This window comes from Corvus cornix, chromosome 10, assembly GCF_000738735.6.
Source record: "Corvus cornix cornix isolate S_Up_H32 chromosome 10, ASM73873v5, whole genome shotgun sequence".
Lineage (NCBI taxonomy): Eukaryota > Metazoa > Chordata > Aves > Passeriformes > Corvidae > Corvus > Corvus cornix.
The window spans coordinates 11,976,677-11,991,134 of NC_046340.1; the positions used below are offsets into that span (position 1 = coordinate 11,976,677).

General features: G+C 55.6%; 1 protein-coding gene across 3 annotated transcripts in view; it reads left to right on the top strand.

Moving 5' to 3' along the window:
• CORO2B (coronin 2B) overlaps window positions 1-14,458 on the top strand; it is a 31,278-nt gene that overhangs the window by 12,843 nt on the left and 3,977 nt on the right. For all 3 annotated transcript variants that reach the window (XM_039557495.1, XM_039557494.1, XM_039557496.1), the window contains 6 exons: window positions 1,791-1,991; window positions 9,938-10,054; window positions 11,355-11,504; window positions 13,147-13,311; window positions 13,730-13,846; window positions 14,075-14,179. In XM_039557495.1, the coding sequence (XP_039413429.1) occupies window positions 1,791-1,991; window positions 9,938-10,054; window positions 11,355-11,504; window positions 13,147-13,311; window positions 13,730-13,846; window positions 14,075-14,179 (855 nt within the window). The remainder of the gene's footprint in view (window positions 1-1,790; window positions 1,992-9,937; window positions 10,055-11,354; window positions 11,505-13,146; window positions 13,312-13,729; window positions 13,847-14,074; window positions 14,180-14,458) is intronic.

Below are 14,458 nucleotides of genomic sequence, written 5' to 3' on the forward strand. Positions count from 1 at the left end.
CTTCCATGGGAAGTTCCCATTCCCAAAGCATTCCCGCCGGAGGAAGCTCCTGGCCAGTCCCGGTGTGGGGCCGCAGCTGCTCCCGTTCCCACCTTTTCCTCTCGCGCTTTGTCTCATTCCGTTGGGAAAGGCGCTCCGTTCCTTCCCGCTGGGAATGTCAGCCCCGCCTGGAATGCTGCCGGTGCCGGAGCGGGATCCATCCCGCTGGAGAATCTCAAATCCATTGTCTCCGTCCAGGAAATCCATTGTTTTTCCAGCCCTGAATTCCAGGGATTCAAGAGCCCGGATGTGCGGAGGGGAGAGAAAGAAAGAAAGAAAGAAAGAAAGAAAGAAGGAAGGAAAGAAATTCCAAACCTTTTTCCTGCTTGGAATTCTCGCCTGGATTGTAAAAACTTTGGGATTTCCATCCTCTCACCCAGCAAATTGGATTCTTTTCCCACAATTTTCTGCCGTAAATCCCAGAATCCTGGAATGCTTTGGATGGGAAGAGACCTTAAAGCCCATCCTGGGATTTCTGTGGGCACTTCCCACTATTCCGGGCTGCTCCAAGTCCCATCCGAGCTCGCATATTCCAAGGATTTGGCAGCCACAGCTTCTCTGTGCCGATGGAAAGTGGTGCTTGGGAATGTGGGGATCTTCCTGGGAAAAATTCCCGAGTTTGCAGCGTCCCCCTTGGGATGCTGGAATTCCATTGGCTTTGCTCCCTGGCGTCCCTGGGGGGGCTTTGGCCACATCCTCTGGAAGTGGCTGCAGGGCGGGAAAATCTTTCCATGTGGGAGCCCTGGGATCCCTTTCCTTGGGATTTTTGGTTTGCCGGGATCACCCGGTGGATCCTTGGGATGCCTTTTCCACCAGGATCGGGTGATGGATCCTTAGGAAGCCTGAGCTTCCAGGATCAGGCGATGGATCCGTGGGATCCCTGATTCTTCAGGATCATCTCGTGGATCCTTGGGATCCCTCATCCACCAGGATCAGGCAATGGATCCTTGGGATCCCTGATTCTTCAGGATCATCTCATGGATCCTTGGGATGCCTTTCCCACCAGGATCAGCTGATGGATCCTTAGGATACCAGAGCTTCCAGGATCAGGCAATGGATCCTTGGGATCCCTGATTCTTCAGGATCATCTCGTGGATCCTTGGGATCCCTCATCCACCAGGATCAGCTGGTGGATCCTTAGGATAGCAGAGCTTTCAGGATCTGCTGGTGGATCCTTGGGATCCCCGCTGGCTCCTGTGCTGCTCCGTGTGAAAAATGAACGTGGAATATTCCCGCTTCCCGACGCTCCCTAAGCGCTCCCATCCCGCTCCAATTCCCGCTCTCCCGCCATCCAGGCCAATCCATTTCCAAGCCGGCACATTCCAAGCCCTAATTCCATTGTCGTGTGCAGCCGGCGCAGCCCAGCTGAGCATTCCCGCTCCAAAGGGGAGCAGCTGGAATTCTGCAGTGGCACCGAGGCTTTCGGAGCTTCTGGGAGCTGCTCCTCGCTCCAGGGGGATCCCTTAGATTTTCCAGGAATGTTCAGGGTGGGTCGGGGCCATCCCAACATTTCCATATCCCGCCAGGTTGAAATAGGAATGGGAGAGCAAGCAGGAATGGGTTTTTTGGCAATGCTGAGCCGTCTTTCCGAGCCTTTTGGGAGCCATTCCAGCACTGGGGGGCTGCTTAAATCCATCCGGAATGTTCCTGTTGGAATGGGGCCATCCCAACCCTTCCAGCAGCTAAAGACGGGAGAGCGGCCGGGCGCGCGGCGTTTCCGTGGGAACGCTGATCCCTGCGCTTCCCCGCAGATGTCATGGCGGCCGCAGTACCGCAGCTCCAAGTTCCGGAATGTTTACGGGAAGGCGGCGAGCCGGGAGCACTGCTTCGACGGCGTTCCCATCACCAAGAACGTCCACGACAACCATTTCTGCGCCGTCAACGCGCGCTTCCTCGCCATCGTCACCGAGAGCGCCGGCGGCGGCTCCTTCCTCGTCATCCCGCTGGAGCAGGTGAGATTCCGGATGGGAATTCCCGCCCGGAGCCATCCCACAGTGTCCCAGTCCCTGCTGGTATTCCTGGGGTTTCCTTGGGGCTTCTGGGAATGGGAATTCCCACCCGGAGCCATCCCACGGTGTCCCAGTCCCTGCTGGTATTCCTGAGGTTTCCTCATCATCCCATGAGAGATTTGGGAAGGGAATTCCCAGCTGGAGCCATCCCAAAGTGTCCCAATCCCTGCTGCTTTTCCCGGGATTTTCTGTGGGGTGAATTGGTGAATTGGAGTTTTTTAGGAATTCTGGATTTGGGATAGGGCAGGGATGGATTTGGGATGGGACAGGGCTGAATTTGGGATGGGGCAGGGCTGGATTTGGGATGGGATAAGGATGGGATTTGGGATAGGACGGGGCAGGATTTGGGATGGGACAGGGATGGATTTGGGATGGGACAGGGATGGATTTGGGATGGGGCAGGGCTGGATTTGGGATGGGACAGGGAAGGATTTGGGATGGGGCAGGGCTGGATTTGGGATGGGATAAGGATGGGATTTGGGATGGATTTGGGATGGGATAAGGATGGGATTTGGGATAGGACGGGGCGGGATTTGGGATAGGACGGGGCAGGATTTGGGATGGGACAGGGATGGATTTGGGATCGGACGGGGCGGGATTGGGGTGAATTGGGGTTTTTTAGGAAGAATTTAAGCATCCCATAAAAGCATTTTTGGAATCTCTTGGGGAGTTTTTCCGGCATTTCGGACACCGGGAATGTCTCCGCCCAGTCCCATCCCGGTGCCGCTCGGATCCCGGAATTCCGAGGACGCGGCTCCTTGTTGGAGCCTCTCATCCCTTTGGTTGGGCTTTCCACGAGCCGAGGGAACGGCTGGAGCCCTTCGGGATTTCAGGTTGGATATTTGGGAAAAATTCCTCATCCAGAGGGTGCTCGGGCACTGGAACAGCTCCTTTCCATGGGAAAAGCGGGATTGATCCCACTCATCCCTGATCCTGCCAGGATCTTCCTCCTTCTCCCGTTACGCTTTTCCTTTTCCATCTCCATCCAAGATTCCCTTTGGCCTTTCCCAGGAATTCCCCCGGGATCTGCTCCATCTCAAGTTGAAATTCCCATCAGTCCGGCGGCGGCGGCGACCTTGAGCCTGGAATTTACCTTGGATAGGGAAGGGGGAGGGTTTTGGCAGGAAGAGAATCCGTTAAAATCGGATCAAAGGAATTTTTCCAAGGAGGGAGGTGAGGCCCTGGCACAGATTCCCAGAGAATCCGTGCCTCCCCCATCCTTGGAATGTTCAAGGCCGGCTTGGAGCAAGCTGGGCCATTGGAATGGGATAAAATCCCTTCCCACCCGAATCCCAGGATTCTGGGATTCTTGGATTCTTTGCTTCGCTCCCAAAATTTGGGCACTGCCCTGGGATTCTCCTGCATTCCCAGCTGGAATGCACATCCCACCCTGGGCACCCGAAGGAGCTCCCAGGCTCATTCCCAGGAGGAATTTTGCCCTGGAAGAGCCGCATTCCCACGGAAGAGTGGCATTCCCTTCCCTACGGATGCACCGATCCCACATTCCATGAAGACACTCCACACATGGAGCGTCTCCCGTTCTCCCGGACACCAAATCCAGGGCCAAACCCAATTCCCAAATTCCCAAATCCCCAAATCCCCAAATTCCAGCTGGGAAGGGAAGCTGGGAGAATGGAGGAGCTCTCCCTGTTTCTCCCCATCCCATCATTCCTTTCCCTGTGCAGCATTCCCGCCTCTCCCGAATTCCTCTTTCATTCCGGGAGCCGCTCCAGATGGAAGGAATTCGAAGGAATTCCAATCAGGATTTAATTGCCGAGCACAGCTTGAGCCTCATTAATATTCCCAGAAAAAAATCCCCGGCAGCTTCGTCTGAGCACCCGGAGCGCTCCGGCTCCATCCCCATCCCTGCTCCTTCCGCACCCTCTGCATCCCGAATCCTGCGGAACGACCCCAAATTCCCAGCAAATCCCCATTTTCCCGGGCAAAATCCCAGTGGGATAAAAGCCGGGATGCCCTTTGCCACCTGTTCCAAAGGGATCCTTGGAAATCCTGGCATAGCCGGCCCATCAATCCCGGCTGGAGCGGCCCTGGATGCTCCGCGGCGAGAGGAGTTCATAAATTCTAGGGGGGTTTTATCTGGAGCCTGATTAGCTCATTAAGGAGAAACTCATTTTCCTTGGAATTCAGCAGCTCACGAATTAATTGGGATCCATAATTAGCAGCTAATGGAGGTAACCCGGATACCGGGCGCCGCTCCGTGGATTTGCCGCCGTATTTTTGGATCCTTTCCCTGGATTTTGCCCTCAGTAAAGCTCCCGGGATCTGGGCCGCGCCAGCTGCTCCTCCCGCACATCCCGAATCCCAAATCCGGCTCCCGGCGTTTTCACGGAGCGATCCGAGGGGATGGGAGCCTTGGGAAGAGGGAGCTTGGCTCCTCCTCCTTCCCACATTCCGGAGCCTTGGCCGTTGGGAATGAGGCTCTTCCCAGCTCCGGGGTGAAAATATCCCAAGGGAGCGGGGGAAGGAGAGCACCGGCATCGGGATCTGCGGGATTTGCTCCATAGTGATGGGAGAATCCCGGAATCCTGGAATGCTTTGGGTGGGAAAGGACCTGAAAGCTCATCCCATTGCATCCATGGACAGGGCGGGATTTGGGACAGGGCAGGGAAGGATTTGGGATGGGATAAGGATGGATTTGGGATGGGGCAGGGAAGGATTTGGGATGGGGCAGGGATGGATTTGGGATGGGGCAGGGATGGATTTGGGATGGGACAGGGATGGATTTGGGATGGGATTGGGATGGATTTGGGATGGGGTTGGGATGGATTTGGGATGGGGTTGGGATGGATTTGGGATGGGATTGGGATGGATTTGGGATGGGGCAGGGAAGGATTTGGGATGGGGCAGGGATGGATTTGGGATGGGACAGCACATGGAATTCCCAAACTTCCCTGGATTCCCTTCCATGTTCTCTTCCCAAAGTTCCCGCCTTCCAAAGCAGCGGGAATTTTTCCTGCAGGAACAAAATCCAGGATTCTCTCCGGCCTCTGCTCCAATTCCCACGTCCTTGGAGCTTTTCCCCCTTAAACTCTGGATATGGGAGATTCCCTGAAGGAATTTCCTGGGATTTTCCTCTTCCTGTTTTAGTCTGTGGGAGAAAATTCCTTTAAACATCGGCAAAAGAATTCCTGAGGCTCCCAAAAAATCCCTGATTCTTCAGCACTGCTGCTCCAGCTGATATCCCAAAAATTCTCTGGAAATCCCAGCCCTGTCATCCGCCTGGCTTTAAACACCTGGATCGCTCCCAAGGAAAAAATCGGGATGAGATTTGAATGCTGGGAGCGGAGCAGAGCAGGAAAGGGTTGGGAATGAGGGATGCGGGACGGGAAATCGGGAATTCAGTCTGTGGCTAAGCCGGAGGTTGAGCCTAAGGAAGCGAGGTCGGGAATTGCGGCACTGCCCCAGCTTTTCCTGCCCCCTCTGCCGGCTGGAATCCACAGGAATCCCGGGAAAACAGGGCTGCTCATTCCTGAGATTTCTTTGGGATGTCCCTAATCCCATGGAATGGGAATTTATGGGGTCTTTTGGCTTTTTAATCAACAGCTTAAGCCCAGCTTTTCCTTTTCTGGGATAAACAAATCCTGGGAAGGGGGGGAGATTAATCCCGAAATTTTATCCAGAAATCCTGGGGGTGTTTGGGAATTTTTAGGGAAATGGGGAAAACACTTCCCATGGAGCCTTCAGAGCCTTTCCCAAGGTTTCTATCCCGGAATTTGGGAATAGAATTTCTACAGAAAGCTGGGCACGGCTCATCCAGGGAATCCCAGGAGCAGCTCCGGCATTTGGGAATGTCACTGGGAGCTCCCATTGCGGTGCCAAGGAGCAGATTCCCAAAATAATCCCGAGGGCCTGAACACATTCCAGGGCCCAGGAGAACAAGGAATTCCTGAGAGGTCGGATCAGGATTATCCATGAACCACGAAAAGCAGGGATGAGCCAGGAAAAATCGCCCATCCCATTGGAATACCCACATGGATCCAGAAGGATAAAAGGCCCCAGGAGGGGGGCCAGGATGCCTCTGGAATTCTGATTCCAGCCTCATCCATCTCCCAACTCTCATCTATCTCCCGCTGCCTCCGGAGGCTCCCGGGATGGGGATGGACCCAGGGAACAGAGGGAAAAGCTTTTGTTCCTGCTCCTGGCATGGCTTTGATCCCTAAAATCTGGGAGCTGGAGAGGAATCCCATCCCTAAATCCCATCCCTAAATCCCATCCCTAAATCCCATCCTTTTGGCTTTGTCATGGAGCCCCAGAGCTCATCCCGTGCCGGGTTCCTGGGCTGGGATGAGATTCCAGCAGCCCCCGATCCCTTGGGAACGTGGCCCACGGCTCAGCCGTGCTGGGAGAGGCTCCTCCCACTCCCAGCTCATCCCAGCAGCTCCGTTTTCCATGGATACGAAGCTGGAGCTCCCATCCCAGGGCTCGATGCCCGTTCCCAGCATTCCCACACGGACACGGCCCTTGGAGCAGGGAAAAGCCGCTTTGGAGCCCCAAATGCCACGGGAGGCAGGAGAATTCCCGGGTTTCTCCCTCTGGATGCACCTGGCTGGAAAAGCCGAGGGAAAAGGTGCAAAAGGGAAACAGGGAAAGGAGGGAAAAGCCTCTTTTCCTGCTCCTGGCGTGGCTTTGATCCTGAAAATCTGGGATGCAGCTTTTGTGCTCCGGGAGCTCCTCAGGGTTGTTCCCAGTGGGATCCAGGGAGCTGATGGGATGTGATGGGATTTATCCTTAATTTAAGAGGGATTCTATTCCATGGATTTCAACCTTCATCCCAGGAAAAAGGGCGGATTTCTTCCCTGCTTTTTGGCCTGGGGATAATGGGAAAGAGGAGCTAAATCCCGGGAAAAGTTTTGGTGCATTTTAGAGCAACTGAGCTGGAAAATCTGGGAATTCTGATCCCAAAGGATCCCAGAATGTGGAGTTCGTAGGGTGGGCTTTGGGGCCTCAGGACAAGGAAGGGCTGGAATTTGTCCAGGAAAGGGAACGGAGTTGGGAAAGGGGCTGGAAAACCGGGATCCGGGGAGCTGGGAAAGCGGCTGGAGAAAAGGGGGATGAGGAATTTCCCCCTCTGGAATTCCCTGACAGGAGGGAGCAGCCAGCTGGGATCGGGATTTGCTCCCGGGGAACAACAGGAAAAGTGGGAATGAGCTCAGTTCCGTGGGATTTCCTCCTCTTTGGCTCCCAAGGAGGAGGGAGATCCTTGGAAAAGCCAGGGAATGGATTTATCCCGAATTCCAGCCCCTGGAGACTCCAGGATTTCCTGGGAAATGCCCCCCAGCTCTGGCAGCGCTTCCCCGATCCAGCTCCTGGAGCCGATCAGGGAGCAGCCGGAGAAGCTGCTGGAATGGGAAGAGCGGCCCTGGAGGGGTGGGGGCTGCTCCTCCCTTAACGGGATTTTCCATGCGGGAATGGGATTTTCCATGCGGGAATGGGATCCGGAGGCGCTGCCGGCTGGATGCTGCTTCCGTGGCCGAGGTTTTCCATGTGGGATTGAAGGATGGAGCGGAATACAGGGATTTTTTTCCGCCTTTGTGGAGCTCTCCAGGGAATGGGAGGCTCCGGAAGCGCTGCCAGGTTGGGTTTTCCAAGGGGAAAGCCGATTTTGGGAATTGAGGATATTGGAGTGATTTCTCCAAGGCTCCTGTGGGATGGATTTCCGGGAAAAGTGAGACTCAGCCATGGCCGGAGCAGTTGTGCTGCTCCAAGGGATTCTTCCCAACACTTGGATCCGGTGCTGATGGATCCGACAGGGAAATTCCTGCTGGATTCCCATCACGGAGGAAAATTCCATCCCTCTCCATCCCAGACTCCGGAATGCAGGCAGTTTCCATCCCTCTGCCTGCTGCCCTTCCGGCCATTCCCAGGGAAAGAATTCCCTCTCCGCCCCCAATCCCAAAATGAACAATTTATCCAAGGAATTCTCCCTTTTCCCAATGGAACCCCAATTCTTTTCTCTTTCCCAAGATTTCCTCCTTTCAGCCTTTTCCGTGGAAAACCTCGGAGCTGCCGGAGCCGGGAGAGTCCCTGCAGGGCCGGAATCTGGGTCACTGCGCTTCCCTCAACCGGGGATCAGGGATCCAGGGATTAGGATTCACCTTGGATTAACTCCCAGCTGCCGGCAAGGTCCCGCTGAAAAACGGGGAAATGCAGCCGGAATCCAGGGATATTTCCGGCTTTTTCCCCTTTTATTGCCTTTGGTTTTCCTTTCCCTTTTCCAGGCGCCCCGGGAATGGCACATTCCTTGTCCTTTTCCCACTGTGCTCAACCCATATGAATCGAAATTCCGGATTTCTTTGGAAGAAATGATCCCTAAAAATCAGACTCGGTGTTTTCCTCTTAAAATCCTGATCAGTTTTGGGGAAAATCCATTGAATCTTCTTTTCGAAGGAATTCGCTCAGCCCATTCCTCCAAACAGAAGCGGTGGGATTTTAATTTGTGCCGTTAAAAATTCCATCCACCTGGAATTCCACAGGAATTCCTGCGGTAGCCGGGGGGTGAATAAAGTCACGGCAAAGCAAATCGGAAATTCGGGAAAAGGGGAATGAGCCAAGCCCTTGGATAAAACCGGGAATTGCATCCCAGGACTTCACTGGTGGTTCTGGGACGCAGAACTAAGGAATCACCAATATTCCCGGCTTTCCTGCTTCGGAAGGAATTTTTCCTTCCCAAATTCCTCCCTGCAGCTCGGGATGCTGCTTCCAAACGAGCAAATGAATCCTGAGAAACCTTGGGAGCAGCAGCTCCGGGGCTCTCCCTGGCCCTGATCCGAGTGCCCGGAGCTCTCCTGCTTTCCCTGAGCTGCCGAGGGCACAATTCCCGGCGCGTTCCATCGGCACATTCCTTTGTTCCCATTAAACAGAGCCAGGAAAGGTCGGCAGGGAAAATCCATGAAATATTCAGTGGCTGTGCCGAGCTGACCCAGTTATTCCGCGCGCTCCAAGCGCGGATCCGGCACGGAGCCAGCACGGAGCAGGGAAGGACTCCGGGGCGGCAACCGGACCCGGAGCATTCCCGGGAAGGGAAGGGATTCCTATGGCCCATCCCGGTGGGAATCTTCCCAGGAGGCTCCATAAAAGCTTGGGAAAGATTTCCATCCGCACGGAGGGATCCCATCCTGTGGGGTCACGGATTTAGGACTAGCAGGAGTTGGTGATCCCGGAATCTGGCGTTTGTCCCGGGGAAGGAGCACCTTGGGAAAGGGCGCTTCCGAAATTTGGGAGGGAAATGCCAAAGGCTCCAAGGCCAGGCGAGGTTGGATGAGCTTGGAGCAAACTGGGATTAGGGAAGGGATCCCTGGCCATGGCAGGGATTGGGAACGGATCTCCTGGAAGGTCCCTTCCCACCCAAACTGTTCCAGAATTCTGGGATTCACGCGTGATCCCATGGCTGAGCTGACCTCAGGGGCTTTGGGCCTCTGGAATCTCTTCCCATCCTTTCCCCATGGATTCGGACCATCGTGGAAGGAGAGCTTTGGATATCGGAAAAATTCCCTCATGGAAAGAAAGGGTTGTCCATGGCCAGGGGTGGAGGCCCCGTTCCCAGAGGGATTGCAAATCCCTGCGGATGCGGCCCTTGGGGACACGGATGAGTGCTGGGAACGGTTGGATTCCGGGATCTTGGAGCGCTTTTCCGACCCCAACGATTCCGTGATTCAGTGAATTCCCACCGAGCTCCACGGAGCTGTGTTTGGAGAAACCCCTGACCCCTGGATAGCTGGGAATACCGACGGGATAAACCCAATCCTTGCCTTGGCCCATCCCAGGCTGAGCCGGCTCTCCCTCCTCCAACGATTTCCCATCCCTGAAAACACCAACTTCTCCCTGACTTGGACGGTTTTCCCATCGTTTTCCTTGATTTTCCCTTCCAGACCGGCCGGATCGAGCCGAACTATCCCAAAGTTTGTGGTCACCAGGGAAATGTGCTGGACATCAAGTGGAACCCCTTCATTGAGAACATCATCGCCTCCTGCTCCGAGGACACCTCGGTGAGCCGGGATCCCGGGATGCGCTTCCCGGATCCATCCACCCTCCCGATGCCATGGATTCTCTATTCCCGGATTTCCATGGCATTTCTTTTGGGAATGCTGAGGGCCAGGAGATCAAAGCCAATCAATTCCCAACCTGTGCCCAACCTGGCTCCTGGGCCGGAATTCCCTCCCTTTCTTTATTTTCCGGATACAAATCCGGATGGGAACGAAGCTGGGGAAAGGTCCAGAGGGTAATTCCCACAAGGAGCAGCTGAGGGAGCTGGGAAAGCTCAGCCTGGAGAAAAACGGGATCCGGGAGGAATTCCTGGCTCTCCACAAGTCCCTGACAGGAGGGAGCAGCCAGGGGTGGATCCCAGAGAAGGTTCAGGTTGGAATTTCTCCATGGAGATGGAAAAGAGGAGCTAAATCCTGGGAAAAATTGCTGGTGGTTTTTAGAGCAGCTCACCTGGAAAATCCGGGAGTTTTGATCCCAAAGGATCCCGAAATGTGGAGTTTGTAGGGTCAGGTTTGGGGTCTCGGGACAAGGAAGGGCTGGAATGTGTCCAGGGAAGGTTCAGCTTGGAATTTCTCCATGGAAAAGGCTCAAACATTGGAATGGGCTGCCCAGGGAGGTTTGGAGTCCCCATCCCGGGAGGTATCCAAGGAATTCCTGGATGTGGCGCTCAGCGCTCTGGGCCGGTTCAAACGATCACAGCTTGGACTCCATGATCCTGGAGAGCTTTTCCAACCCCAGTGATCCCGTGATCCATCCCAAAGGCTGCATCCTAAAGGAAAAATCCCATGTGCAAAGGGGAAAACCGGGATCCATCCCTGGTTTTGCAGGACAAGAGCTGGGGTTTGGGATGATCCAGTTTTTATCCCGTTCCGATCCTGCCTCTCCTGATCCTCCTCTTTTCATCCTCATCCGGATAAATCCGGCATTTTCTATTAGCTGGGAGCCTGGCAGGGAGCACACGGAGTGGGAAGAATTCCTGTCACGGCCGTGAGTCACAGGGAGCCGTCTCCCACTTCCCAGAAAAGCTTTTATTCACCATGGAGTAGAGGGCTGGGCGGGATCTGGGATACTGGGAAGAAGCCGGGAATTCGGGATGAGGATTTCAAATCCCTGCCTGGATAAGGCCGTCTGTCCGGGCTGGATTTTTCCCGAGGGATGCCGGCGCCGTTAATCCGTTATTTATCCTTGAGGTACAATCCACACCAGGGCTGATCCCAAAATTCCTGAAATGCTGGGGAAGCTTTTTTTTTGGGGAAGGAGCTTTCAAGGACAGGAGTTGGGATGTTCCGAACCACGTTCCAGGTGCGGATCTGGGAGATTCCGGAGGGCGGCCTGAAGCGGAACATGACGGAGGCGGTGCTGGAGCTGTACGGACACAGCCGCAGGGTCGGGATCGTGGAATGGCACCCGACCACCAACAACATCCTCCTCAGCGCCGGATACGACTACAAGGTCAGGCCTGCCGGGAATGCCGATCCAAAGGGTTTTCCCGGGCTTTTGGCGCTGCTGGGGGTCACCTGCGGATGGCCAGAGCGGCGTCGTGGAATTCTGGAATGGTTTGGTTGGAGGGAGCTTAAAGCTCATCTCATTCCATGCCTTCCAGAGGGTGGGAGAGCTTCCATAGGGCAGGGAGAGCTTCCATAGGGTGGGAGAGCTTCCATAGGGCGGGAGAGCTTCCATAGGGCGGGAGAACTTCCATAGGGTGGGAGAGCTTCCATAGGGTGGGAGAGCTTCCATAGGGCGGGAGAGCTTCCATAGGGTGGGAGAGCTTCCATAGGGTGGGAGAGCTTCCATAGGGCGGGAGAACTTCCATAGGGCAGGGAGAGCTTCCATAAGGTGGGAGAGCTTCCATAGGGTGGGAGAGCTTCCATAGGGCAGGGAGAGCTTCCATAGGGTGGGAGAACTTCCATAGGGCAGGGGGACATTCCATAGGGCAGGGGCAGCTTCCATAGGGCAGGAACAGCTTCCATAGGGCAGGGAGAGCTTCCATAGGGTGGGAGAACTTCCATAGGGCAGGGAGAGCTTCCATAGGGTGGGAGAGCTTCCATAGGGTGGGAGAGCTTCCGTAGGGTGGGAGAGCTTCCATAGGGCAGGGAGAGCTTCCATAAGGTGGGAGAGCTTCCATAGGGCAGGGAGAGCTTCCATAGGGCAGGGGGACATTCCATAGGGCAGGGGCAGCTTCCATAGGGCAGGGAGAGCTTCCATAGGGTGGGAGAGCTTCCATAGGGTGGGAGAGCTTCCATAGGGCAGGGAGAGCTTCCATAGGGTGGGAGAACTTCCATAGGGCAGGGAGAGCTTCCATAGGGTGGGAGAACTTCCATAGGGTGGGAGAGCTTCCATAGGGTGGGAGAACTTCCATAGGGCATGGAGAGCTTCCATAGGGTGGGAGAGCTTCCATAGGGCATGGAGAGCTTCCATAGGGTGGGAGAGCTTCCATAGGGTGGGAGAGCTTCCATAAGGCAGGGAGAGCTTCCATAGGGCAGGGGGACATTCCATAGGGCAGGGGCAGCTTCCATAGGGCAGGAACAGCTTCCACAGAGCAGGGGGACATTCCATAGGGCAGGAATAGCTTCCATAGGGCAGGGAGAGCTTCCATAGGGCGGGAGAGCTTTCATAGGGTGGGAGAACTTCCATAGGGCGGGAGAGCTTCCATAGGGTGGGAGAGCTTCCATAGGGTAGGAGAACTTCCATAGGGTGGGAGAGCTTCCATAGGGTAGGAGAACTTCCATAGGGTGGGAGAGCTTCCATAGGGTGGGAGAGCTTCCATAGGGCAGGGAGAGCTTCCATAGGGTGGGAGAGCTTTCATAGGGCAGGGAGAGCTTCCATAGGGCGGGAGAACTTCCATAGGGTGGGAGAGCTTCCATAGGGTGGGAGAACTTCCATAGGGTGGGAAAGCTTCCATAGGGTGGGAGAGCTTCCATTGGGCAGGGAGAGCTTCCAAAGGCCAGGGGGACATTCCATAGGGCAGGAACAGCTTCCATAGGGCAGGGAGAGCTTCCACAGAGCAGGGGGACATTCCATAGGGCAGGAAGAGCTTCCACAGAGCAGGAACACCTCCCCCCGTCCCGGGTGGCTCCAAAGGCCCTTCCCGCAGGTGCTGATCTGGAACCTGGACGTGGGCGAGCCGGTGAAGATGATCGACTGCCACACGGACGTGATCCTGTGCATGTCCTTCAACGCCGACGGCAGCCTGCTGGCCACCACCTGCAAGGACAAGAAGCTGCGCGTGGTGGAGCCGCGCTCCGGGAGGGTCCTGCAGGTGCCGTGGAAGGAGGGGTTGGAATGAGGTTTTAGGGAAGAATCCTATGGAATGGCTGAAAATGTCCGTAAGGTGCTGGCGGGGCTCCTGGTGGGATGTTTTCCGTGCGGCGGGATCCAGTTCCCGGGCTGGGTGTGGAGAGGATGGGAAGGGCTTGGCCTCGTCCCGAGGAGAGGAGTTGGAGGCTTTGATTCCGTTGTTAATTAAGGATTTGTGGAAAATGGTGGGAATGAAAGGGGAAGGTGCAGGAGGAGGATGGTGGGTTCTCCCTGATATTCAGGAAAATGGGAATTTTTGGCCGAAGGAGAGAGCTGGAAAATGGGATGAGATGGGAGAGGCGAGGGGGGAGACGGAAGGGGCTTTCCTGGGATGAGAGCTGGATCCAAAGGGAATTCCAGAGCTCATTCCCGTCTTGCAGGAGGCCAGCTGCAAGAACCACCGCGTCAACCGCGTGGTTTTCCTGGGAAGCACGAAACGGCTCCTGACCACGGGAGTGTCCCGCTGGAACACCCGGCAGATCGCCCTCTGGGACCAGGTGGGTGCCAGGATCCCGCTCCATCCCCAATGGAATTCCCGCTCCATCCCTTCCAGGATCCTGCTCCATCCCTGCTGGAATTCCTGCTCCATCCCTGCCAGGATCCTGCTCCATCCCCAATGGAATTCCTGCTCCATCCCTGCCAAATCCCCACTCCATCCCCACTGGAATTCCCGCTCAGCACCGCCATCGGGCCACGGCTAACACCGGGATTTTCCTGTTTTCCAGGAGGATTTATCCATGCCCCTGATCGAGGAGGAGATCGATGGGCTCTCGGGGCTCCTCTTCCCGTTCTATGATGCCGACACCCACATGCTGTACCTGGCTGGGAAGGTAGGGATGTGCAGAGCAGCGGGATGTGGCATTCCCAGAAAATCCCCCAGCATTGCCCAGGGATTGGGGCTGGAATTATATCATGGAAAGGTTTGGATTGGAAGGGAGTTTAAAATTCATCCAGTTCCATGGATGTCCCTGCCATGGGACAACTTTCCCTATCCCAGCCTGCTCCAGGCCCCAGCCAGCCTGGCCTTGGACACTTCCAGGGATCCCGGGGCAGCCACGGCTTCTCTGGGAATTCCAGCCCAGGCAGGAATTCCTTCCCTGTATCCCATC